This window comes from Typopeltis vanoorti, chromosome 11 (assembly GCF_054136105.1).
Source record: "Typopeltis vanoorti isolate ZY-2024b chromosome 11, IOZ_Tvanoo_1.0, whole genome shotgun sequence".
Taxonomy (NCBI): domain Eukaryota; kingdom Metazoa; phylum Arthropoda; class Arachnida; order Uropygi; family Thelyphonidae; genus Typopeltis; species Typopeltis vanoorti.
The window spans coordinates 30,393,237-30,420,983 of record NC_143559.1 but is presented as its reverse complement, the minus strand read 5'-3'; the positions used below and the strand labels follow the sequence as shown (position 1 = coordinate 30,420,983).

General features: G+C 37.3%; 1 protein-coding gene across 3 annotated transcripts in view; it reads left to right on the top strand.

Annotated features, from left to right (window-relative positions):
• The window catches only part of LOC150101407 (1-phosphatidylinositol 4,5-bisphosphate phosphodiesterase classes I and II-like), a 965,056-nt gene that overhangs the window by 473,061 nt on the left and 464,248 nt on the right, over positions 1 to 27,747 (top strand). For all 3 annotated transcript variants that reach the window (XM_090400893.1, XM_090400892.1, XM_090400891.1), the window contains one exon: positions 6,876 to 7,033. In XM_090400893.1, the coding sequence (XP_090257019.1) occupies positions 6,876 to 7,033 (158 nt within the window). The remainder of the gene's footprint in view (positions 1 to 6,875; positions 7,034 to 27,747) is intronic.

Sequence of the window (27,747 nt, the reverse complement as noted above, 5' to 3'; positions counted from 1 at the left end):
ATAGAATAAGTATGTTATTATACCATTGTATAAAGCTTGGATCAGGCTGCATATGGATTACTTTACATAGATATTGTCACCTGGTTTTCAAAAACAATAAAGTGTTATTGGAAAGTTCAGAGATGATTAAGATGGATTTTTTCTGTTACATAAGTACAAAAGCAGATTGAGGAAATGTAAGTTGCAGAGTATAATGGATAGGTGATCGAGATTAGTGGATGCATGTTGCAAACATAATATACCTAATTAAAGGTACTTATGTTGAGAACTTGTGCCCATATTATTAGTACTTGATGGTCTTTTTATAATCTTGAATGATCTGTTCCAAGAGGAGAAAATAGGATAAGTGGAAGAGAGAGAATGAGAGAGAGAGAGAGGTATGGGAGTGATGGAGGAGGAGAGAATGGAAACAGTAGGAGAGAGGGAATGGTGAGAGGTGTAATGTATGGTGACTCAATGATCCATGGTGTGCAAGATAAGATGTGTGAGGAGTGTTTGTCTGAGGAACAATAGAGAATGTGGTGAAAGAATGGATGAGATGATTGTGATGGTGGGCACGAATGACTTGAGAGGCAGTGTAAATTGGGCGGCGAAAGATCTGAGATTCTTGCTTTAAGTTGTGCAAAAGAAAACGCAGAGAGGGAAGATTGTGTGTGTGTGTGTGTGTGTTGTCCAGGTATGATAGTGATGCGCTGAGCAGAAGAGCAGCAATACTAAATCACATAATAGCCAGAATGTGAGAGAAGAGAGGGTTGGAATACGTGGATGCTTGGAGGGCATTTGAAGACAGAAGGGAACTGTATGCTAGAGACTGCTTGCATTTGAATGAGGAAAGACGAAGGCATCTGGAAAGATTGTTGTTTTCTGAACGAGTCAGTGTGTCAATGCAGGGAAACTAGAATTCCTAGGGTGGATGGTAGCAGGGATGGTGGCCTCTTGTGGCGATGGGTGTTTGGGGGAAGGGGGCAATGTCAGGAAACATTGAGCCTAGGGGTGTCGAGAAGGGACAGTGATAGGTGTAGAAGCAGTGACATTTTTATGCTCTATACCAGGGATTCTCACCCTATGGTATACGCGTACCACTGGTGGTATGTGAGCCACTGCCAGGTGGTACGAAAACAGATTTACTTACTGGTACATCTAATATCTTGAATTAAATATAGTGGTACGCCACTGGAAAAGGTTGAGAACCCCGGCTCTATACTAATGCCAGGAGTATCCAAAATAAAGGAAATGAATTGCTGGCACTGATAGCATCAACCTGGCCAAAGATTATTGGGATCTCTGAGACGTGGTTGACAGAGGATGATATAATAACCGGAATTGAAGTGGCACGGTACAGTATTTTTCGGCAGGATAGGAAAGGAAACGTGGTGGTGGACTACTGTTTATGATAAGTGATGACTTATGTCCTCTTAGAGTAGAGGCTTTGGAAGATAGTGACACAAATGGTTTTGAAAGCATATGGTATGAGGTAGAAGTGGCCAAGACAGGATATTTATTGGGGTGCTGCTATAAACCAGGGAGCACAGAGGGTGGAGACCAGGAGATGTTTAGGCAGTTGAGTTTTGGCAAGTGCAAGAAGAATGATTGTTATGGGAGATTTTAACTACAGCAGTATAAGCTGAGAAGAGGAAAATGCAAGTAGTAAGTAGTAGAATTTCTGGAATTCTTGAGAGACAAATGTCTTTGGCAGCATGTGATGGAGGGAACAAGAGGTTCAAGAGTTTTGAATTTGGTTATAGCATCAGAAGAGCTGATAATAAGTGAGATGACATCTCTCCCCCAGTTGGAGAGAGTGACCATGTGGTTTTGACTTGGAAGATGAACAGACATGCAGGTGTATCAAAGAACAGGGAACGTATGTGGAATTATAAACAGGTGATTACAATAGTCTTAGACATCAACTTGGGGAAGTTTCATGGAGGGAAGAATTGGAAGGCCAGGATATTATTAGTGCTTGGGAAATTGTGAAAGAATATTTGTTAGCAGCAATAGTAAGCTGTTATTCCACGGATGAAGAAGCGGACACAATTTGGTGTAAAGTGGATGACAAACGATATCAAACAGGAACTGCAGTTGGAAAACAGATTATGGAAGATATACAAGGAGAGGGGTGGAGGACAGATACAGGAAGAATATAAGACACAGGCCAGGAGAGTTACCAGAATGGTGAGAAAGGTAAAACTGCAATATGAGAAGAGATTGGTAATAAGATCCAAAGAAAATTCTAGGGATTTTTTTAGCTATGTGGCCAGTAGGCAGAGAAACAATTGTGGAAGAATGACATTATGGGATAAAAATGGGAATAGTGTGACTGATGCAGAGGACATAGTGGAGTTGTTCAATAAGCACTTTATTGGAGTATTTCATCCTGGAGGAGGTTTTAATACTAGAAGGATAGGGCAGGATCAGGGTTTAGAGTACTCAGTATTTGTTCCAAATACTGAGTACTCTGGATACCAATAAAGCTGTTGGACTGGATGGTATTTCACCACAGGTTTTGAGAGAATGTGCTAAAGAACTGACAGCTCTGTTGACCTGGCTTTTCAATAAAAGTCTGACTGAAGGAATGATACCCAGGAATAATGGAAGGAAGGTAAGACGGTGCCGCAGCATAAGGGCGGTAGCAGACTGGAAGTGTCTAATTATAGGCCTGTTTGTGTGTCATCAGTAGTTGCTAAGATCTTGGAGAAATTAGTGAAGGGACTATATACAGCGTTGGGTAGATGAGGGTAATGTTATCTGTGAGAGTCAACATGGATTTGTTAAGGGGCACTCTTGCTTTAGTAATATGATTGTCTTTTATAATAAAGTGACAAGAGCAGTTGATGAGGGGAAAGGCATGTACTGCCATTTTTTTGATTTTGTAATGGAGTTTGACAGGATGCCACATCATAAGCTGATATTTTAGTTGCAGCATATGGGTTTAAATGTCGGATTAGTCAAATGGATTCAGGATTGGCTGACTGATAGGTATCAGAGAGTTGTGTATGATGGGGCAATATCAAGGAAGCAGCAGGTTACAAGTGGGGTTCCACAGAGCTCAGTACTGTGACCTGTATTGTTCAATCTTTATATCAATGATATTGGCAATGGATTGCAATGGGACATTCAGTTGTTTGTGGATGATGTGAAGCTGGGAAGGGCAGTAATAGTGCAGATGTGGAAGCCCTACAAGAGGATTTGAATAAACTATACAGATGGGCAAATGAATTGGGGTGTCGGTTCAATGCAGCAAAATGTAAAGTCTTGAGGTTTGGGATCCATCGATGGGAGGATGCGTACTCGATTGGAGGAGATGTACTGGAGGAGGTAGGGGAGATGAGATCTGGGGGTGATGATTGATAGAAAACTGAAATTCAGGGAACATATTGCAAAGGTGGTGAGGGTAACTTAGAGGATTGCTGCAATACTGAGAAGGACGCTGATGTGCAGAGAGATAAAAGAGTTATCATTCCATTGTATAAGGCCCTGATAAGACCACACTTAGACATTTGTTCTCAGATTTGGTCCCCAGGATTTGAAGGGGATAAATTGACTGTGGAAAGGGTACAGAGGCAGATAACAAAGATGGTTTCAGGACTGTACAATATGAGTTATGAGGATCGACTGAGGGAATGTGGACTGCAGAGTTTGGTGGATAGAAGAAGGAGAGGTGATATGATTGAAACTCTTAAACTGTTGAGAGGTAGTTACAGGGTGAATATTGGAGAGTTCTTTCACTTGGTGGAACGGCAGGAAGGAGCGATGACAAGGGGCCATCCTTGGATGTTACGAAAGGAGGCTGTGTGCAAGAGGATGAGGAGTGGTTTCTTTGCATGGAGGGTGGTTGAACCTTGGAATGCATTACCTGACAGAGTGGTTGGAGTGGGGACGGTTAATGGGTTCTAGGAGTGGTATGATAGACTTTGTATTTCCTAAAAACGACCTCCCACAATGAGTCTTTTGACTCCATGGAGGCATGGATAATAATAATAATTATCCTGTTGAATGCAACTGTTAGCAAATTGGTAGACTGTAAGCATGCACATGGTTAACAACAATTTTCAATTAAACTATGGCACTCAGACACTGCTTTCCAGGTATCAGGAGTGCTGAGAAAACACTCCCTACCTCATGATTCAGTATCTTTTTTTTTTTTTTTTGCCGTGATGGACCTATTAATTCATATTATTGTCATTCCTTTCCACTGGTGTGAAACATTTGCATCTGGAGATTGGTCTGACCAGGCAGTCTCTTTTCCACTCTTCTGCTGTATATTTATCTGCTTTACTGCTGTGATCCCATATGCACATAGTAGTAGGCTCCCTTTCAGATTGTTGCATTTTTTTGTTATTTAGCTTACTGCCTGTATGATACTTGTAGCCCTGTTTTCCTCCATCATCAGCAAACTTTCTCTGTCCACATGAGTGCTATTAGAGATTGATTGGACTATGCTCAGTATATTCTAGACACTGTTGTAAGTGAACATTCTAGTAAGATGGCAGCAGTTGTTTCTTTCACATCTGCCATCTGATTATGGGGCTGTGTTCAAAGTAATTTGCACTGTTGGTTCATTGTCATATTAAACTTTACCCCCACACACACACACACATTTGGTAATTTCCAACCTGCTTTTTTCTTTCTTTTCTTTTTTTTTTTGTTTTTAAATCAGGATCAGGCAATGGATTTCACAGATCATGCCAGTTACTTATTAAAATGACTACTCAGTGTATTAATACTACTACTACTACTAATAATAAAAACTGCGAAAATGAGATTGATGAAATAAGTTAGAATAAATAGAACTAAGGGGAGGGGAATTAAAATGACGATAGCTGAAAATATCTTAGTTGACGAATGCAATGAATAAATCTCATTAATGATGAATAAGAAAAAAGGGAATAATATATCATGAAAATGCATAAGTTGAAAGAGAAAAGTAGAAAACAATAATAAAAACTGCCGAAATGAGATTGATGAAATAAGTTAGAATAAACAGAACTAAGGGGAGGGGAATTAAAATGACGATAGCTGAAAATATCTTAGTTGACGAATGCAATGAATAAATCTCATTAATGATGAATAAGAAAAAAGGGAATAATATATCATGAAGATGCATAAGTTGAAAGAGAAAAGTAGAAAACAAGTATTAGAATGAGACAACGGCAGGTCATGTGATCTCTAGCTACATGTAGAGATTATTATTATTATTATTATTATTATTATTAAACAAGACCTCATGGAGTCAAAGACTCATCTAGGAGGTCCTTTTATCTCACACACATCTCATCATACCGGGTCTTAAACACATTCAAACTCCTTGCAGACACCACACTCTCAGGCAAGGCATTCCAATCATTTACAACTCTGCACGAAAAAAACCTGCCTCTCACTCCCCTACTCACACCCTCTTTATACAGTTTCCAGGGATGACCTCTGGTTCTCCCCTGATCTCCCACTATTCGCTGTAGAACTTCTCCACCATTGATCCTATAGCAACCCCTTACCAACTTGTAGGTCTCTATCATATCTCCCCTCTTCCTTCTCTCCACTAGTCTCTGCAAATTACATCTTTTCAATCTTTCCTCATACTCGACATTCCAGAGGTCAGAAACTACCTTAGTCAGTCGCCTTTGGACCCTTTCCAACATCTCTTCATCCTTCTGAAAACCAGGTGACCAAATCTGGGCACAATAGTCCATGTGTGGCCTAATCAAAGCCTTATACAATGGAACAAGAATCTCCCTACTTCTACACGTCAGTGTCCTCCTCATCATTCCCAGAAGTCTTTGTGTTGTCTTCACAATTTTGGCGATGTGACCCCTAAATTTCAGATCCTTATCCACTATCACTCCTAGATCTCTTATTTCCTCTACTTCCAACAATATATTCTCACCAAGCATAAATTCTGCATCCCATCTTTGTTTTCCAAATTTTAAAACCTTACACTTTGCAACATTGAACTCACATCCCCATTTGCTTGCCCAATCACTCAATTTATTCAAGTCTTCTTGCAAGGCCACAACATCTTCACTACTCTTTATGGTTCGTCCCAACTTTGCATCATCTGCAAACAACTGAATATCTCCATCCAAATCTTCGCCAATATCATTAATATACAAGTTAAATAGTAATGGCCCTAAAACAGATCCCTGAGGCACTCCACTAGTGACTTTCCTTTTCCTGGATATTGCACCCCCATACACAACTTGTTGATACCTATCAGATAGCCAGTCTCCAATCCAATGCACTAATCTAATATCCAACCCCATCTGCTCTAGTTTGACTGTCAACTTATCATGAGGTACTCTATCAAAAGCTTTTGCGAAATCCAAGTATATTACTGTGTATCCTTCTCCTCTGTCCAAGGAAGCAGTCACTTTATTGTAATAAGTAAGTAGATTACTAAAACACGACCTCCCTTTAGCAAATCCATGCTGTCCATCAAAGATTATACCACTGTTGTCAACCCAACTCTGGATCCTAGTTCTCACAAGCTTCTCCAACAACTTAACCACAACACCTGACACACAGATAGGCCTATAGTTTGATGCTTGAGTTCGATCACCTCCTTTATGAAGTGGCACAATCTTGCCCTCCTTCCACTCTTTAGGGACTTGACCAAGTGCAAGACTCGTATTAAAAAAATATGTCAAGGCAGGTGTCAACTCTCTGGCACATTCCTTCAGAATACGCGGTGATATATTATCAAGTTATCAAGATATATTACCAAAAATATTATTTTTGGTATATTCTTAGTACATTGTACAGTAACTGTTAATTACAAGACTGAAATGAATTATGTAGTTACTGTGTGTGTGTGTGTGTGTGTGTGTGTGTGTGTGTGTGTGTGGCATTCCACTTATTCATTCATTTACTTTTCTGAACAGGTCACCAACTTACAGGTAAATCTTCTGTTGAGATGTACAGACAGTGTCTTCTAGCAGGATGCAGGTGTATAGAATTGGACTGTTGGAATGGTCGTAATTCAGATGAAGAGCCAATTATAACTCATGGATATACTGTTGTTACAGAAATCTTATTAAAGGTGCAGTATCGCTTTCTTCCCACATGCATGTTTAGTTAAAAACTCTTCAGCCATTTTATATCATTATGGAATCACAAGATGCATTTCGAGAAGTCTACCTCCTGCAATTATGCTTAAATATGATGCATTTTTGACAAATATGTTCATTTTATAGAATAGTTAAAGTTAAACATGTTCTGCTTTTGACAAGAAAACTTTGAGAAAATGAATCCTTTCCTTTCAGTAAAATTATGGCGACTACAGCCGTGTTTGGAATAATTATTTTAATTTCTTGACGTTTTGACCTTCATATGAAAAGAAATGAATTGAGAAAATGAAAGTTTACTCAGTATCTTATTGAGTATATGAATATAAAAGCATATGTAATTGTAAGAAAACTAATACTATATGTATTACATACAAATCTGAACTAGTCCATACTACTGCAGAATTAATCATTTTGGTTTTAACATTACGTCATATAGATTGGGCTCTGTCAACATAACGCAGCACATTGAAAGTCAGCTACATATGACATCAAGGTGGTGAAGGTAACCCAGAGGATTGCTGCAATGCTGAGAAGGAATCTGACCTGCAGAGATAAAAGAGTTATCATTCCATTGTATAAGACCCCGATCAGACCACACCAAAAAAAAAAAAAAAATATCAGCTAACGCCTTTTTATTCCTGTATACGGGAGTAGGCGAGGCCATTTAGCCCTATCTAACTTTTTGGAGACTGAGTGAGCAGTTCAATCTCCACTGGTACCAATCAGAGATAGATTGCCCAAGGCTATCACTAATTAAGTGTTACACAGTGAAGAGAGATGGCTCAAACTAACCCTAACACAATATATTTAATGTCTGAAATAATGTGGGTTCTACGGTCGATTTTCTTGAGTTTACGGGACGAAAAACCCGAGTTTCTGGGAGGAAAAACCCGCTTGCCCGTGCCAGAGATCGACTAATTCGGGAACCGGTCGAAAAAAGGCTTAGAAAAATTTCCTCTAGTCGCCGACTAGACTCGAAACCAAGTCTTCCTTCATGCGGCCAAGCGCCGTGGTGTGCAAACGCCACATCCACTGAGCTACACAGGCTCCCAGACCACACCACACTTAGACTGTTGTTCTCAGGTGTGGTCCCCAGGATTTGAAGGGAATAAATTAACTGTGGAAAGGGTACAGAGGCGAATAACAAAGATGGTTTCAGGACTGTACAATGTCAGGTATGAGGATCGACTGAGGGAATGTGGATTGCAAAGTTTGGTGGATAGAAGAAAGAGAGGTGATATGATCAAGATGTTTAACCTGTTGAGAGGTAGACATTGAGGAGTTCTTTCGCTTGGTTGAACAGCAGGAAGGAGTGATGACAAGGGGCCATACCTAGAAGTTATGAAAGGAGGCAGTGAGGAGTGGTTTCTTTGCATGGAGGGTGGTTGAACCTTGGAATGCATTGCCTGAGAAAGTGGTTTGAGCAGGAACAGTCAATGGGTTCAAGGAGTAGTATGATAAACTTTGTGTTTCCTAAAAATGACCTCCCAGATGAGTCTTTTGACTCCATGGGGGCCTGGATAATAATAATAAAATCAGTTTATAGCAAGCAATAGCATCTTGGGATTTTCTCTTGTATACGCATAAGACATACTGGCATTCAATGTTGCATGTCTTTAATCCAAATTGGCAATAATTTTTCTGTATCTTCTATCATATGCCTCTTTTCTTAGTGGTGATCATGTATTTTGCTGGCTGTACTTTTCATGTGCTAATCCGAACTTTATCTTTTATTATTATTAACATCATACTTAGAGAGGAGAGGTGATGTGATTGAGACTTTTGAGCAGTTGAGAGGTAATTACAGGATTGACACTGAGTTCTTTCATTTGGTAGAACAGGGGGAAGGAGCAAGGACAAAGTGCCAACCCTGGAAGTTGTGATCAAGAGGGTAAGGAGTGATTTTTTTTGCATGGAAGATAGTTGGACTCTGAAATGCACTGCCTAATAGAGGGTGAGAGAACAAATGGTCGGTGGATTCAAGGAGCGGTATGATAGACTTCATGTTTTCTAGAGCAGACCTTCCATGATGAGTCTTGTGATTCCATGGAGACCTGAATCATCATTATAATAATAATCATAGTAATTATCCAGGCAGTAGAACCTCTTTATTTCTGCATTTTAAGTCCCCCATATCATTAACATTATCTGATGTGATGACTTCACAACTTGTACCATGTAAGGGTCTTAGGGTAATAGTAATAATAAGCAATTTGGTAAAACACGATCTTCCTTTAACAAACCTATGCTGTCCTTCATCTTATGACAAACGGCATAGTAAAAGTTTTTACTACTTAATAACTAACCAGTAAAATTTCCTTTTCGACCATGAGAAAATATCTTAAGTAATAAATACAGGTATCCCTCGATTAACGTGGTTAATTAATCCCTCGATGTTACCGCATATATCAAAATTAATCAAATCTAATAATCAACAGTAAAAATTACAATTCATCCATGACTGATTACTATATTAATAATTCGTTTTATATGGTATTCTTTTAGGAAAGATAAAAAATGAATGCAAAGTAAATGTTTAATAAATGCTTGTACCTAAATTATTTACTGCAATTTTTTTATCAAAAGAAGTTATCAAGAGTTGTTTGAACAGTTGTATTTTTTTCTTATCGGCATAAATTATGCACTAACGACTCTCCAGACCTTTGCAAACAAGCAATAAAACATAAAGAAAAAACTGCAAATGTAATACATGATGGTACAAATTAAGTTGATATTGAATCCAACATTATTTCATAGCCGAATATAGAAACTAGAAGAGTTTCATGCCAAATATAGAAACTAAAAGTTTCGGCAGATGCAAGCATAAGCAACTTATGGGCAACTCATAGTAAAGGTGGAGTAAGTTCCAGATCACTTTCCTTAGTATTTTCCATAATGTAAAGCACATCTCCTAGAGGACATGTATGATAAATAAGCCTTTGGCTCTATTTATCATACATTTGGCTCTATTTTTCAGTTACAATCTAGAAATTATTGAACAAAGAATAAAAAAAAAATTAAAAAAAACTAAACCATACTATACTGACATCGCAGGTCATGGAATCTCTCAGATACAATTTACTCTCAAATATCACAAACCTTTACATAACACGTGTTAAACCAAACTGACAGCAAAAAACAGTGCGGAATATCACTCGTAATATATGAATGCACAGTTACTCGTGACCTCCAAGCTATACACTGAATTGTGTAAGAATATTTATATTAAACATTTTGCATGTATCTGTCAGATCAGCTGCGAGTCCGTAGAGTTAAAGGCACGTTAATCAAAACTCTTGCTGCATATATCAAGGGATTGCTGCAATTAATTTTGCTGCGTTAATCAAATCCCTCGTTAAGCAAAACCGTGTTAAGCAAGGGATACCTGTAATATTTAAAATTCTTTGTGCATTTATGTACCTACTATTTAGTCAAATAAGCGCAGTTGATCTTCTTTTGCAAACTGTGCGAACAAATAAAAAAGTTCTTAACTGTTTGCGTTTGGTGTGGTTGGTGTTTTAGTGTCACGTTTTTTGTAAAAGAAATGTTATCAAGTAAGTATTCATGTATTATATTATTCTTTATGTTATATACAGTAAGCACTGTTTATTGTGATCACTGGTTATTAGAATCAATAGCAAGGACCCATTCAAAACAGTAAAACCCACTGCATCTTAGTCGATTATTGGAATCATACCATCAAATATTAAAATCAATTTAAGGCGAAATTCAATCGATTTTATTTTACTATTATTTTTACTTTAATTTACTTAACATTTTTTATTTTATTTAGCCATGAAGAGAAGCTTTCAGAGAGGAGCTGAGAAAAGCAAACGGTTAAAAGAGAAGGAAAAATATTCGCTGCAGCAAAGAAATTTGCTGGCTAAATTTTTAACTGAGCGAACTGAAAAGGAAATCGAAATACATACAGAAAGATCAGCAACTTGCATTATACATATTACTGATGAAGAACCAAATAATTTGAAGAGGAATTGGAAAGAACTGAAGAGTGAATTGAAAAGGAACAGAAGATCAAAAAACAATCTGGAGGATTAAAACCCTGTGCTATAGATGTTCCTGATTAAGAACAAAATAGCAAAGAGCAATCGAAACAACAAAACAAATTTTGCAAGTTTCAGCAAGCAGTAGTAAAAATGAAAACCATTGTAATTTTCCCATTGATATTGCATTGTGGCCAGTGAATTTATCTGATAAAATGATAGAATACTATTTCATCAATAAACCATGTAACGCTGGAGATATTACAACTCTTAGAGTACAATATACAGATAGGAACCGATCTTACTATAGAAATATTTCAGAATCTAATTTTTATTATGTGAAAGCAGATGGCACCAAAGAATTTCTTCAATGGTTATTATTTTCAGAAACAAGTAAATGTGTCTGTTGTTATGTGTGCAGACTGTTTTCCAAATTACAAACAAAATTTTCAACAGGGTTCAACGACTGGAGAAATTTAGCCTGAAGCTTGAAAAAACACGAATCTTCTCCATGTCATTTCAAATCAATGTTAATTCTCCAAAAACAATATTGATTACTGAGCATATCGATATGCACTTGGAAAAGCAAATTGATTCAGAGCAAAAGTATTGGTGAGCCATTTTAAAACGAGTGAATACCGCTGTGAAATTATTGACCAGTTTAGGATTAGCATTTTGTGGCCAAAGAGAAGGTGCAGATTCCCATTGAAGAGGAAATTGCACAAGTTGTATCAAGTATCTTGCGGAATTTGATAGTTGTTTGAAAAGTCATTTGCAAAGATTTAGTAATCCAGGTAGAGGCAAAGTGAATTATTTATTGCACATTGTATGTGATGAATTTATAAATTTAATGGGCAGCGAAGTTTAGAAATATTTAATTTCTTAAGTTCAAGGAGCAATTTATTACTCCATAATTGTAGACTCTACTCCCGATGTAACTCGTGTAGACCAATTAACTTTTATTCTGAGATTTGTTGATAAAAATAGAAATATAAAACAACGGTTTTTTGGATTCCTCAAAATCGAAAATCATGATTCTATACTTAGAACGGATTGTATTAAATTTTTTGGGAGTGTTATCTATAGATATAAAAAACTTATAGGGATCAAAAGTACGATAATGCATCAAATATGGCTGGAAAATGCAGCAGATTGCAAGCTAGAATAAAACATCATATTAATACAGCATCCTATGTACCATGTACTAGCCATAACCTAAATTTAATAGGAAATTGTGTTGCAGAATCCTGTTCTGGTGCATTGCATTATTTTGACTTTGTTCAAAATTTATATCTATATTTCTCGTCGTCCACTCAGTGATGGAATATATTCATAAACACTATGACACATATTCAATCTCGACATATGAAAAAAATAACTGACACTAGATTGGCATCAAGAGCAGACGCAGTGTTAGCATTAAAATCTAATTATCAAAATGTTAAAGAAGCTCTAATTCAAATTAGTATATCCAACAATGAAAAACCAATTAGTAAATTGGAGGCAAAGAAACTATCAGTATATTTTAATGAATATGAGACTGCTTTACTAACAGTTTTATGGAATAAGTTGTTACAACGAATAAATAGTACCAGCAAATCATGACAAGACATGCAGTACAATTTATTGTTAGGGACAAATTTTTTGAAATCGTTTTCCGAATTTATCATAGATGTCAGGAATAAATTCGATGAAATTGAGAACAATGCCAATTTTTTAACAGAAAACCATAACTATAAGGTGGACAAGTTTAAAAGAAGAAAATTGCAATTCGAAGAAACTAATCATAATGAGACACATTTAACTGAAAAACAAAATTTTGTAATAAATGTGCATAATATTATTTGCATAATATTATCTAGGATAACCACCAGTCACACTGATGTACTCAAGGATTTTCAATTATTTTTCGATTTTAAAATGACTGATGTTGAATCTAATGAATCTGTTGACAGAATAACTGCAAAATATCATAAAGATATTAACATTAAATATTTTAAAGATGAAATTCTTCATTTCATTGCATTCATAAAATGAGAAAATATCACTGATCCTGTTGACATGTACAAGTTATTAATTTGGAGTTTATGGTCTACATTTCCAAATGTACAAACAATTCTAAAAATTCTTTTGACAATACCTATTTGTAATGCTGGTGGTGAGCATTCATTTTTGGCTTTGAAACGTGTTAAAAATTATTTACAAAATTCGTTAACTCAGTTGCATGTAACTAATTTGTCAGTGATGTTCATAGAAAACAATGTAGTTCAGTTATTAGATTATGAATGTATTATTGATAAATTCGCTTAATAAAGCGAGAAAAGTTCCAATCTAGTTTTTTTATATTTACAGTTGTAATGTATGTACATACTTGTTCTAATGTTCCAACAGTGTTTAATAATTTTAATGTAAATTTTAACAATTTTAATAATTTTTATGTAAATTTTCTGCAATAAATAAGATACACAATGTAATTTTTCCTATTCTTTTTTATTAATAAATAATTAGTATTATATTTTGCATTTTATTTTAAACAGCACAGTAAACAGTAATGAGTTATGATGATCATATCTGTGACTGCTAAAAATAGAGATTTATTTTTAAGGAAACGATTGATTGATCAGTATTTTTTATTAAGTAATAAATTGATTTGCTAGCATTACTTAGTATTCAGAATAAGGGGACCTCAAAACTAGGTTGTGCTTGGGGCCCCCTCCAAGTGCTTGATCTGCCACTGTATGTGAGTAAGGAGGTCAAATTCTTTGAGCTATTTAGGAACAGCAGTTTTATGCAACATGTGAAACTAGAGTATTAGACAAAATAATATTGTCTCATACAGTGATAATAGATGTCATCATGATGCTACCAACTGGGGGGGGTAGTTATCGTAGTTTTGAGTGGATAAGTAGGTACAAGTCTAACAGAATAAGAGAAATGTGCGGAACTACCAAACAGTGGACCATGATAAATTAAGGAAACAGACTGGTGATGTGCAGTGGCTCATGTGATAGGTAGAAATCAGCAGCATCTGCATCTGAAACTTAGTCTGGAATCAGTTACTTATGGCAGTGTCAAATTGTATTCCTAAGGTTCAGAGGATAAACAAATTATTATTATTTGACACCTCCAGGGAGTCCAAAGACTCATTGAGAGAGAGTGTGCCAACAGCATCGAATGATTGGTCTCCTTCCAACTACTAACTGCACTCAAACTTACTTAACTGAGCCATTAGTAGCAGAGACCCTACCATAGGAGTGAAATGGATGAATCTTGGAATTATGCAGGAGATTCTGAGAAAGAGCATGTTATGCTGCTGAGGGATATGTGTTCTTTATATCTCCTCCATAAGATGCAGACTAGGAAGGTGATGAGCATAGTAAGGAAAGAGAAAATGGTATATGAAAGTTGTTTGGCTGAAGCAATAAATCAAAACCCTGAAGAATTCTTTACTTATGTTGCTAGTAGAAGAATGGGTGAATATGGAAGATTGATTTGAGTTGCTGGAGATGGAGGAGTTGCTAACATGTCACATTTGCTGAAGATAGCGGAAATATTCCATGATTATTTTTAGTGCATTTCATGTGGAAAAGAGAACTAAGAGTAGTGTAGAATAACAATATGAAGGAAGCCAGAAGACTGACAATTCAAGAATGGGAAGTGTTTAGAATGTTAAGTAACCTTGATGTCAATAAGGTCGTGGAACTGGATGGGATATCATTAGCATGATGTATCACAATGTATATTATGGGAATGCACATAACAGCTGGCAGTGTGCTTATCATTCAACAGAAGTCTGGTAACAGGACACAGTCCCAGAAGAGTCAAAAGAAGGAAAATAGTGCCACTGAATTAGGGAAAATTCAGGTCAGTAGTGTCAAACTATAGGCCAGTATGTATATCAAGTGTTAGTGGCGAAAGTGTTAGAGAGGCTGGTTAGAAACAGAATGCAAACCTGGATTGATGAGAATGGAAATCTTTTGGAAGAGCTGAATGAGCTTGTTAAGGAGAGTTCATGCTTTCATAACTTGGTTACATTTTATAATAGTATGACTAGTGACAGAGGAGATGCTTATATGGTGATTTTTTTTTTTTTTCTGGATTTTGCTAAAGCACTTGGCTGAGTAATGCATGATAAACTATTGTTGAAATTGGGCATGGTTGGGATGGAAAGTTCATAATTCAAGATGTGAGAAGAGTTTCAGATGTTTCCTGATGATGCTAAATTAGGAAGAGCAATGTCATGAAGTTCTGATGTGTTGTTACAAGAGGATTTGAATAAGTTCGTGCGTTGGTCTGAAGAATGGAAATATGATTATTATTATTTGTATGGGCACTCCATGGAGTCAAAAGACTCATGGCAGGGAGACCCACTCTATTCATTAACACAATACCTATCATTCATCTCCTTAAACCTATTCACTGTTGGGGCACTCACAACTATCTCTGGCAACCCATTCCACTCATTCACCACTCTCCAAGAAAAGAACCAAGTCTGCACACCATTACTAACCACACTCTCAGACAGCTTCTAAGTGTCGCCTCTTGTTTTCTCCCTACTCCCCATGTATTGAAAAATTTCTTCTGTGTCAGTCTTATAGCATCCCTTTAGTAACTTATAAGTTTCTGTCATATCCCCTCTTCTCTGCCTGTCAGCTAAACTCTGCAACCCACACATCCTCAGTCAAAGGGAACATTCCACAGACCTGACACCAGCTTGGTCACTTGTTTCTGAATCCTCTCCACAACCTTCTGATCCTCAAGAAATGGAGGTGACCAAATCTGTACACAGTGGTCAATATGTGGTGAATCATAGCCTTATGAAGAGGAATAATAACCTAACTTATCTTTACTTGTCAATGTGTTCTTCAGCATCCAAGTAATCCTCTGAGCTATTTTACTCAGAGCTTTTGCAATATGTCCTCTGAATTTCAAATCTCTATCCACCATCATCCATAGCTTCATGCATTTCCTGTAAACTAGTACCATCAATATGATATGAAATGTGTAATCATTTCATCCTGAAGTGCATTGCCCACACTGCTAATTTATTTAAATCATCATGCAGGATATTTACATCACCTTTATCAACTATTGTCTTCTGCAGTTTTGCATCATCAGCAAACAACTGAATGTCCCCCCCCCCCTTCAAATCTTCTACTGTATTATTAATAATATGCAAATTAAGGAGTACTGGATCTAATACAGAGTCCAGGCACTCCACTAGTCACCTTTATTTGCTTTCATTCCACTCCACCATACACCACCTTCTGATGTCTGTCTATTAGCCCCACTCTTCCATCCATGCCACCAGCCTCATATCCATTTCCATTTCCTGTAATTTATGTAATGGTTTTTCATGCAATATTCTGTACAAATATCTTTCCCAAGTCCTGCAGTATCATGGTGTGGCCATTTCCTTTATCCAGTTCTGCTGTCACCTTATTACAAAATGTGAATAAATTACTGAGGCAGGACGTACCTTTTACAAAACCATGCTGCCCCCTATAAAGTGTCATATTCCTATCCACCCATTCCTGAATTTTACTTTTAACCAACTTTTCCAATACTTTAACCACCACTCTAGAGATACTAATTGATCTGTAATTTGCCACTTCTGTCTTGGAGCTAACTTTATGTGGAACAATCTTACCATTTTTGCACTCCCTTGGAACCTTGCCAGAGATGAGACTTTGATTAAACAACTTTGTCAGAGGCACAGCCAGTTCACTTTGCACATTCTTGTAGCACACGAGCAGACACACCATCCAGGCCCACTGCTGTATTCATATTTTTCAATGTACTGAGTACCTCCAGCTCATCTACCTCAATACTCACGCCAGTCTCTGTCACCTCAGTAACTACAAAGTCACTAAATGGATGATATACCCTTGTAAAATGATCACTTAATAACTATTTCTTCAGTTTCCATCACTTTCCTGCCATCAGCAATGAGTAAAGTTATCTTTCCATAATCATTCTTTATCATACTTGCTACGTAGCAAAAAAAAAACCCTCTTTTCAATTTACTTTAGCCTGCTTAGCTAATTTTCTCTTGAAATCTGATTTAGTCTTCCTTACCATACCAATTACTCTTCTTGACTGTGTTTTATACTTCTTATGGGCATGCTTATCACATTGTTGTTTATATTCCTTCTGCAATGCTTTCTTTTTTTGCAACTCCTGTTTTATATTTCTAGTCGTCCACCTAATCCCTACTTAGATTATCTTCCTGATCCTGGGTTTGCACTCTGATACCACCATGCTCAAACAATACTTGACTGCTTCCCATGCACTAATGACATTCATTCCATATAGTTTCTTATGCCATGGCATTGCTCTAAGTTTCCTCCTAAGTTTCTCATAAATGCCAGTTTTGTAGTTCCACATAAAGCCCTTTCTTGACTGAAATTTCCATGTGTTGAGCAACCTCCTAGGACAAGACTGCATGGTCACTTTCCCTGATCAGAAGTAGAGTTACTAATGCAGTTATATATAGATCTTCTGATGCTATTACCAGATCTAACAATCTCAAACCTCTGGTCCCTTCCAACACATGCTGTTTCAGGTAATTATCCCTTAGTAACTGTGTAAATTCCATTTCCATTTTGTCATGTGCCCTTTCCTCCTTCAAATTTATATATCACCATAGGTGAATTCCCCATGATAATTGCTCGACCTGCACTGCATCAGCTAACCTGCTGATGCATGTCATCCACATTTTCTTATTGACCCCCCCAGGTCTATAGCAGTAACCAACAATATATTTTGTCCTATTGGCCTCTATCTCACACCAGACAGCCTCTAATGAATCAGTTCCCTCAGATCCACAATCTCCTTCAACTTCTATGTTTGTTGGTTGGTTGGTTGGTTTTGTTAAGCCATCATTAATAATACTCTTCTTCTTGCCCTATTTCTTCTATCTTCTCTGAAAATACAACATTCATTACATTCTATCCCTGTAACTACATCATTCTCTGACAACCAGGTAGTGCTGATACCAATAATTTTTGGCCAAGTTGAGCTGATCAATGCTAAAAACTCCTCTCCTTTATTTCTGATACTTTAGGCATCCATGTACATGCATTTCTGGTCCCTTCATGTACATGTACAGGTACATGTACATTCAAATTTATATATCACCATAGGTGGATTCCCCATGATAATTGCTCGACCTGCACTGCATCAGCTAACCTGCTGATGCATGTCATCCACATTTTCTTATTGACCCCCCAGGTCTATAGCAGCAACCAACAATATATTTTGTCCTATTGGCCTCTATCTCACACCAGACAGCCTCTAATGAATCAGTTCCCTCAGATCCACAATCTCCTTCAACTTCTATGTTTGTTGGTTGGTTGGTTGGTTTTGTTAAGCCATCATTAATAATACTCTTCTTCTTGCCCTATTTCTTCTATCTTCTCTGAAAATACAACATTCATTACATTCTATCCCTGTAACTACATCATTCTCTGACAACCAGGTAGTGCTGATACCAATAATTTTTGGCCAAGTTGAGCTGATCAATGCTAAAAACTCCTCTCCTTTATTTCTGATACTTTAGGCATCCATGTACATGCATTTCAACATCCCCTTGGACCAACACTTACCCTCACATAATTGCATTACCTGCCCATTGAGATTCGAAACTTGAAAAACTTCACTCAGCTCTTCATAATCATTCCTGCACTCATAGTTATCTATTCCAAGAGTGTCTAGACCAGGGGTCGCCAAACTTCTTTGGCCGTTGTTGACCCCCTTCAAGAGTTTCTTGACTTTTTATCGACCCCCTCTATTTTACTATTACGTAATTATAACAGCACAAGCAAAAAAGACGCTTATGTGAGTTTTCAGATTGTTTATTTTATAGTTACAATGTTTATTGTATGTATAATATAGTATATATTATTATATTGACTTAACGTCAAAGGGATACGTTTTTGATTTTGATGTCCTTCTTAACATTACATATTTGATGGGAGGGATAAATAATATAAAATATAAAATTTAATTTAGATAACAAAATAACAATAATATAATCTTCCTTATATATATGAAAATAAGACTTTTATTAACTTAGTATACAATTTACTAACGTTGTCAACATGAAGGGTGTGCTTCGTGACCTCTTGACAAGATTAGCAATGTTGGGTTCAAAATTATTAAGTTTCAGCCTTAAATCGCCACAGAATTCTATATCTAGCTTATTTCTTTGTTTTGTTAAAATGGAATTAGCATGGCTGAAACCAGCTTCATCTATGTATGAGCTTGGAAATGCAAGCAAAAAGGGGAGTACCACTTCAGAAAGTTTTGGATATTTTTCTACAACATTTATATTCGTCCAAAAGTAACTTAAAGTCCTATTTTTAAAAAGCGTCTTAGCTTCAAGATTAACTGACAATTCAATAAGTTCATCTTGTAAATTACATTCGATATTTTCAATATCTGCAGAAAATGGCATGATAACCCAATCTGGAATGTGCATGTTTTCAAAATCTGCAAAGAGCAATTTAAAATCATTGCTCAAATTTTGAAGATGTTTTGTGTATATTTCTAAGTCTTCATCTTTTACTTCCAATTTCTGTAGATTCAAAAAGCACTGAAAATCTTTTCGTAACAATGATAATTTAAATAAGGCTAATTTAGCTTGGAAGCCTAAATCGTACGTGTAAGTATAAGCAAATAAGCAACCACGCACGTGTTGCAATCTTGCTCTGCTGCTCCGGCCGTGTGGGAACCACAGACATCCGTTTATTGGTAAATACTTCATTTTGGCATACTGTATTGGCCTCCGTAACTATTTTCATGACCTTGCTCCATTTTACAGGTCCTTTTCATGTCACTCTTCCCTGATTCACTCTTTAATTGCGTTGTCATTCAGGATGGAGGTAATCCAAGTTAACCAAATTAAATATTACTCATACAATGATGTCTTATATTTTTCTATCACCCCTGATCCCGAATCGACCCCTGGGGGTCAATATCGACCACTTTGGTGACCACTGGTCTAGACACATGCTTGATTGCTCCCCCCCCCTTCATTATTTCTAGTTTCCCTGGTTTTGCACTTTCAAACTATCACTGAACAACACTTTCTCCTAGTATCTAACTCCAAAACCATTCAAGTGCCATCCATCAGGCATGTACATTTCCTTACATCCATCAAATTCGCTCAACACATCTATAAATTGCACACCCATTCCTCTTGTATGACCTTCTCATTGGCAATTATGGCCCCTTCTTTATTCTATCCTATCATACCAAGGCAGCAGTCTCACAATCTTTACTTTCTTACTCTTCATGTTTGTTTCTTCTAACAACTCTTTCATATGAATCTTCTCTCCTTGCATATTTCTCACATATCAAATCATTTGTCCCTGCCAAAACAATGAATTCATTCACTTTTTTCTTCTGCATACTTAGTCTCGCTAGCATTCTTTATCTTTTGCATCTGGAAAACATTATTTTGTCACTTTTTCATTATGTATACCTCTTCTCATTGAATCCCCATACTATCTCTTTTCTCTCAGTTTCGTGCACTTTTATGCTTTTTTCCATTCACTAATTCTTTCATTCTCTGTCCTTCTGTACCACACGGCAATCATTTCTGCAGTTGCTCAAGCTCATGTTTTGTCCTCTGAAGGAATGCACATATGCAGCATGCAGTTTCTTTCTGTGCTAGATTTTTCATCATACACATTATTTCTTTCATCCACTTCCTTCAAACTCTCATTTGTATTTTGTGCACTATTATTCACTGATTCTGCTACATTCTCCAGAACACTTTGATATTCCTGCTTTGCATCCACAATATCAATCACTTCATTCTTTCACTCCGGACATGACTCATATTTCTTATACTTGCTTAACAAACATTTCCAACAAATATTTTCTTCATTCTCGTTTTCATACCACAAGCCATTCACTCTTGACAATGAATATATTAAACATATGCTACATCACACTAAATCCCACATGTTGATATCAGTCAACATCGACATCTTGGTTACCAGTTTTCTCATATGCATTTTCATAATGAAAAAAAAAAGTTTCTGAAAGTATATTTGCAAAATAATTTATTATTATTATTATTATTATTATTATTCTTAAACAAGACCTCAAGGAGTCAAAGACTCATCTTCGAGATCCTTTTATCACACACACACATCTCATCATACTGTGTCTTAAACACACTCAAACTCCTTGCAGACACCACACTCTCAGACAAGGCATTCCAATCATTCACAACTCAGAACGAAAAAAACCTGCCTCTCACTCCCCTACTCACACCCTCTTTATGCAGTTTCCAGGGATGACCTCTGGTTCTCCCACTATTCTCTGTAGAACGTCTCCACCATTGATCCTATAACAACCCCTTACCAACTTGTAAGTCTCTATCATATCTCCCCTCTTCCTTCTCTCCACTAGACTCTGCAAATTACATCTTTTCAATCTTTCCTCATACTCAACATTCCAGAGGTCAGAAACTATCTTAGTCAGTCGCCTTTGGACCCTTTCCAACATCTCTTCCTCCTTCTGAAAACCCGGTGACCAAATCTGGGCACAATAGTCCATGTGTGGCCCAATCAAAGCCTTATAGTGGTACAAGAATCTCCCTACTTCTACATGTCAGTGTCCTCCGCATCATTCCCAGAAGTCTTTGTTTTGTCTTCACAATTTTGGCGATGTGTCCCCTAAATTTTAGATCCTTATCCACTATCACCCCTTATTTCCTCTAACTCCAACAATATATTCTCATCAAGCATAAATTCTGCATCCCATCTTTGTTTTCCAAATTTTAAAACCTTACATTTTGCAACTTGAACTCACATCCCCATTTGCTTGCCCAATCACTCAATTTATTCAAGTCTTCTTATAAGGCCACAACACTTCTCTACTCTTCATGAATCGTCCCAACTTTGCATCATCTGCAAACAACTGAATATTTCCATCTAAATCTTCACCAATATCATTGATATACAAGTTAAACAGTAATGACCCTAAAACAGACCCCTTGAAGCACTCCACTAGTGACTTTACTTTTCCAGGATATCGCTCTCCCATACACAACTTGTTGATACCTATCAGATAGCCAGTCTCCAATCCAATGCACTAATCTAATATCCAACCCCATCTGCTCTAGTTTGACTGTCACCTTATCATGAGGTACTCTATCAAAAGCTTTTGCGAAATCCAAGTATATTACTGTGTATCCTTCTCCTCTGTCCAAGGAAGCAGTCACTTTATTTTAATAAGTAAGAAGATTACTAAAACATGACCTCCCTTTAGCAAATCCATGCTGTCCATCAAAGATTATACCATTGATGTCAACCCAACTCTGGATCCTAGTTCTCACAAGCTTCTCCAACAACTTAACCACAACACCTGACACACAGATAGGCCTATAGTTTGATGCTTGAGTTCGATCACCTCCTTTATGAAGTGGCACAATCTTGCCCTCCTTCCACTCTTTAGGAACTTGACCAAGTGCAAGACTCGGATTAAAAAAATATGTCAAGGCAGGTGTCAACTCTCTGGCACATTCCTTCAGAATACGCGGTGATATATTATCAAGTCCCACAGCCTTATTTACATCTAGTTTACTCAACTCCCCAAACTCCTCTTGCTCACTTACAGTCAGTCTCTCCTCTCCATCATCAACTGCTCTTAATCTCTCCATGAAGTCACATTCACGAGATTGAAAGATCTTTATGAACTGCTCATTAAGTATCTCCACCACACATTCTGCAACAGCTGTCTTTATACCATTTCCTCCAATCAATGTCATCCTTCCATAATCATTCTTTCTTTTGCTGGCTACATATCGAAAGAACTCCCTAGGATTCTTTTTGGCTTCATTAGCTAACTGCTGTTCATACCTCTCTTTAGCTACTCTCACCAACCAAGTCACCCTTCTTGCCTGGTCTTTGTAGACCTCATGAAATTGGTTACTTCCACTTCTCTTATTCTGCCTCCACAATGCCCTTTTTCTCTGTTTGCATGCTTAATGCAATACAGAGCGATTTGACATCCGTTGTCAAATCGCTCTTTTTCTTTTTTCCTGAATTTTTAACATTTTTTCACCTATCATCTCACCATCCTTCTCTTTCAAACGTGCACTCGTGACACAATCGGTACTAGCACTTTCTGTCATCAATTTCATATTCGCATTCATCAGTTCCTCGTTCAGGTCACACTTTGTACACACCCTTCTTCCATCCGCACTAAACGTCCACAAATCATTTATGTAATCGAAGGAATACATATAACAGACCTCACACTTAACGCAACGACTGAAATCTAAATTAAAATCATGGAATGACAATGCCACCGCCATTTTTTTTTTTTCTCTGCAGGTTACTAGGTTTAATAATAACGATTTCGTAATTTAGTTTAGGCAAGAAAAAAAACCCTACACTAATAATTTCGGTAGCGTGCAACGTTTACAGCCGCTCTTACTTAAACAATTACGCATATATACTTAATTATTCCTAGTAAAACTTATCTGAATCAGGAGCTCTTCAAATCGCGTCTGCAGCGCTTGGCACACTAGTGCCCTCCCTCTTTATTATTATTATTTATTATTATTTATTATTTATTATATATATATTTATTATCATTATTGTTATTATTATTATTCAGGCCTCCATGGAGTCAAAAGACTCATCGTGGGAGGTCCTTTCTAAGAAACACAAGTCTATCAAGACTATCAAGGGAGGTCCCTCCTAGGAAACACTAAGTCTATCATACCACTCCTTAAATGCATTGACTGTTCTTGCTCTCACCACTCCATCAGGTAATGCATTCCATGGTTCAACCACCCTCAATGCAAAGAAACCACTCTTCACCCTCTTTCTCACAGTTTCCTTTCGTAACTTCTAGGGATGGCCACTTGTCATGACTCCTTACCGCTGTTCAACCAAGCGAAAGAACTCCCTAGTCAACCCTGTAACAACCTCTCCACAGTTTAAAAGTCCCAATCATATCACCCCTCCTTCTTCTTCTATCCACCAAACTCTGCAGTCAGCCAAACACTCCGTCAGCCAATCCTCATAACTAACATTGTACAGTCCCGATACCATCTTTGTTATCCGCAATTGTACCCTTTCCACAGTTAATTTATCCCCTTCAAATCCAGGGGACCAGATCTGATCAGAGATCTAAGTGTGATCTGATCAGAGTCTTATACAATGAAATGATAGCCATTTTATCTCTGTAGGTCAGTGTCCTTCTCATTATTGCAGCAGTCCTCTGCGTTACCTTTGCAATATGTCCCCTAAATTTCAGGTTTCTAGCAATCATCAAAACCCAGATCTCTTGTCTCTCCTACTTCCTCCAGTTTAACACCTCCCATAGAGTATACGGCGTCCCATTGATGTGTCCCAAACCTCACGAACCTTACATTTTGCTGCATTAAACTGATACCCTCCTTCATTTGCCCATCTATCTAGCTTATACAAATTCTCCTGCAGGGCTACCACATCTGCACTATTACTAATAACCCTTCCCAGCTTCGCATCATCCCCAAACAACAGAATATCCCCTTGCAATCCATGGACAATGTCATTGATATAAAGGTTAAATAATATTGGTCCCACTACTGAGCCCTGTGGAACCCCACTTGTAACCTCCTGCCTCTTTGATATTGCTCCATCATACACAACTCTCTGATACCTATCAGACCAATCTTGAATCCAGTTGACCAATCTGACATCCAGACTCATGTGCTAAGTTTTAAAAGAGGTAAACCGTGAGTTGACATATCAGTACACAATAAATAACGGAAAAAACTCTCGTAGAAAGATTATTTATTAGTATAATTTTCACCTGTGTGTCACAGGCATCTTCAGTACATTAAGCTCAAAATTAAACACTAACTGACAATTCCAAAAAAAATTAATACAATAAAAAGTTAGGAAAGATTAGCTGATTTGTAAAGTACTATCTCCCATAAAGGGGATAGACGTAAGCTGTCGGATCTGTTTAAGTTAGGAGAATGAAGTAGAGTTTCACATGTTTCTTTATAAAGGCATTCCATGAGAAACTGACTTTTGTGAAGAACTCTTGTCTTTCTCCAATGAACTCTGTGTCTAATGAAGATGGCATGTTCAGAAAGTCCAGACTTTTCAGGTTTAAAGTATTCAATATAAGATTGGTGTTCTTCTAGCCGAATAGAGGCAGATCTTCCCGTTTGTCCGAAATAAGATAATCCACAAGAGCACAGAATCTGGTAGACACCTGGATGATTAAGATGTGGAAGCTTGTCCTTAGGAGAAGTGAGAAAGGTGGATATTTTTCTAAACGGTTGAAAGGCAACAAAAATATTCAGTGGTTTTAAAACTTTTGCTATACGTTCACTGATGCCTTGTACATAAGGGATAGTAATGCGCGTTATTTCCCAGTCAAAAGGTAGGAACTATTAAAACACTGGTTCATCGAGTTCTTTTGTTCTACAGACGATCTTTTGCAGAAAGAACTACAATACATAACTTCTTCCTTTCTATCTAATGGTTATAAGAATTGCTTCATTAAAAGAACTTTGAGTAGTTTTAATATATCTTCCTCTTCAAACACAGAGGAAATAACGCGCATTACTGTCCCTTATGTACAAGGTCATCAGTGAACGTATAGCAAAAGTTTTAAAACCACTGAATATTTTTGTTGCCTTTCAACCGTTTAGAAAAATATCCACCTTTCTCACTTCTCCTAAGGACAAGCTTCCACATCTTAATCATCCAGGTGTCTACCTGATTCCGTGCTCTTGTGGATTATCTTATTTTGGACAAACGGGAAGATCTGCCTCTATTCAGCTAGAAGAACACCAATCTTATATTGAATACTTTAAACCTGAAAAGTCTGGCCTTTCTGAACATGCCATCTTCACTAGATACAGAGTTCATTGGAGAAAGACAAGAGTTCTTCACAAAAGTTAGTTTCTCGTGGAACGCCTTTATAAATCGGCAGAGGTTGGTCGATTGGTAGAGCCTCTACTAGTAATGGCTCAGTTAAGTGAGTTTGAGCGCGGTTAGTAGTTGGAAAGGGACCAAGTGTTCGATGTTGTTGGTACACATCTCCCTCGATGAGTCTTTGGACTCCCTGGAGGTGTCAAATAATAATAAAGAAACATGTGAAACTCTACTTCATTCTCCTAACTTAAACAGATCCGACGGCTTACATCTGTCCCCTTTATGGGAGATAGTACTTTACAAATCAGCTAATCTTTCCTAACTTTTTATTATATTAATTTTTTTTTTTTTTTTTTTGAGGAAAGTTATTGACCTTTTTAGTTATCTTACACCAGCTACTTAGGTGGCGCTTTTTGGAATTGTCAGTCAGTGTTTAATTTTGAGCTTAATGTACTGAAGATGCCTGTGACACACAGGCGAAAATTATACTAATAAATAATCTTTCTATGTGAGTTTTTTCCGTTATTTATTGTCTACCGAGACTCATGTGCTGCAACTTGAATATCAGCTTATCATGTGGCACCCTGTCAAATGCCTTTGCCAAGTCTAGGAAAATGGCAGTATATGCCTTTCCCTCATCTAATGCTCTTGTAACTTTATCATAAAAGGCTAGCATATTGCTAAAACAAGAGTGCCCCTTCACAAATTCATGTTGACTCTCACTGATAACATTAACCTCATCTGTCCAATGCTGTATATGTTCCCTCACTACTTTCTCCAATATCTTACTAACTACTGATGACACACAAACTGGACTATAATTAGACACTTCCAGTCTGCTACCGCCCTTATGCAATGCCACTATTTTACATTCCTTCCCTTCCATGGGCACCTTTCCTGCAGCCAGACTTTCATTGAAAAGGATCAAAACGCGTGGTGAAATACCATTCAGTCCCACAGCTTTACTAACATCCAGAGTACTCAGTATGTGGAACACACTCTCCTCCTCCATCTAAACCTTGAACCTTCTCTATCCTCTAGTATTCAAATTGACTCCTCCAGGATGAAATAAAATACTCCAATAAAGTGTTCGTTGAACAATTCCACTATATCCTCTGCATCGGTCACTCTATTCCCATTTTTATCCCACAATGTCATTCTTTCACAGTCATTTCTCCTCCTACTGTCCACATAACTAAAAAATTCCCTATGATTTTCCTTGGATCTAAGGGCCAATCTTTTCTCATATTCTGGTTTCAACTTCCTTACCATATTAGTCACTCTTCTGGCATGTCTCTTATATTCTTCGAGCATCTTCTCTTCACCTGTCTCCTTATATCTCTTCCATAGCCACTTTTTCACATGCAATTCCTGTTTAATATTGTTTGTCATCCACTTTACTCCAAATTGTGCCCTCTTCTTCACTCGTGGAATACAGCTTACCATTGTTGCTAACAAATATTCCTTCACAATTTCCCAAGCACTAACGATATTCCAGCCTTCCAATTCCTCCCTCCATGAAACTTCCCCAAGTTGATGTCTTAGACTATTATAATCACCTGCCTTATAATTCCACATACGTTCCCGTCTCTGTGATACTCCTGCATGTCTATTCATTTTCCAAGTCAAAACCATATGGTCACTCTCTCCAACTGGTGGGAGAGATGTCATCTTGGTTATTATCAGCTCTTCTGATGCTATAACCAAATCCAAAATAATAGTTGACTAAACAACACCACTTAATAACATAGTCAAAAATAAACAAAATACCACCAATAATAT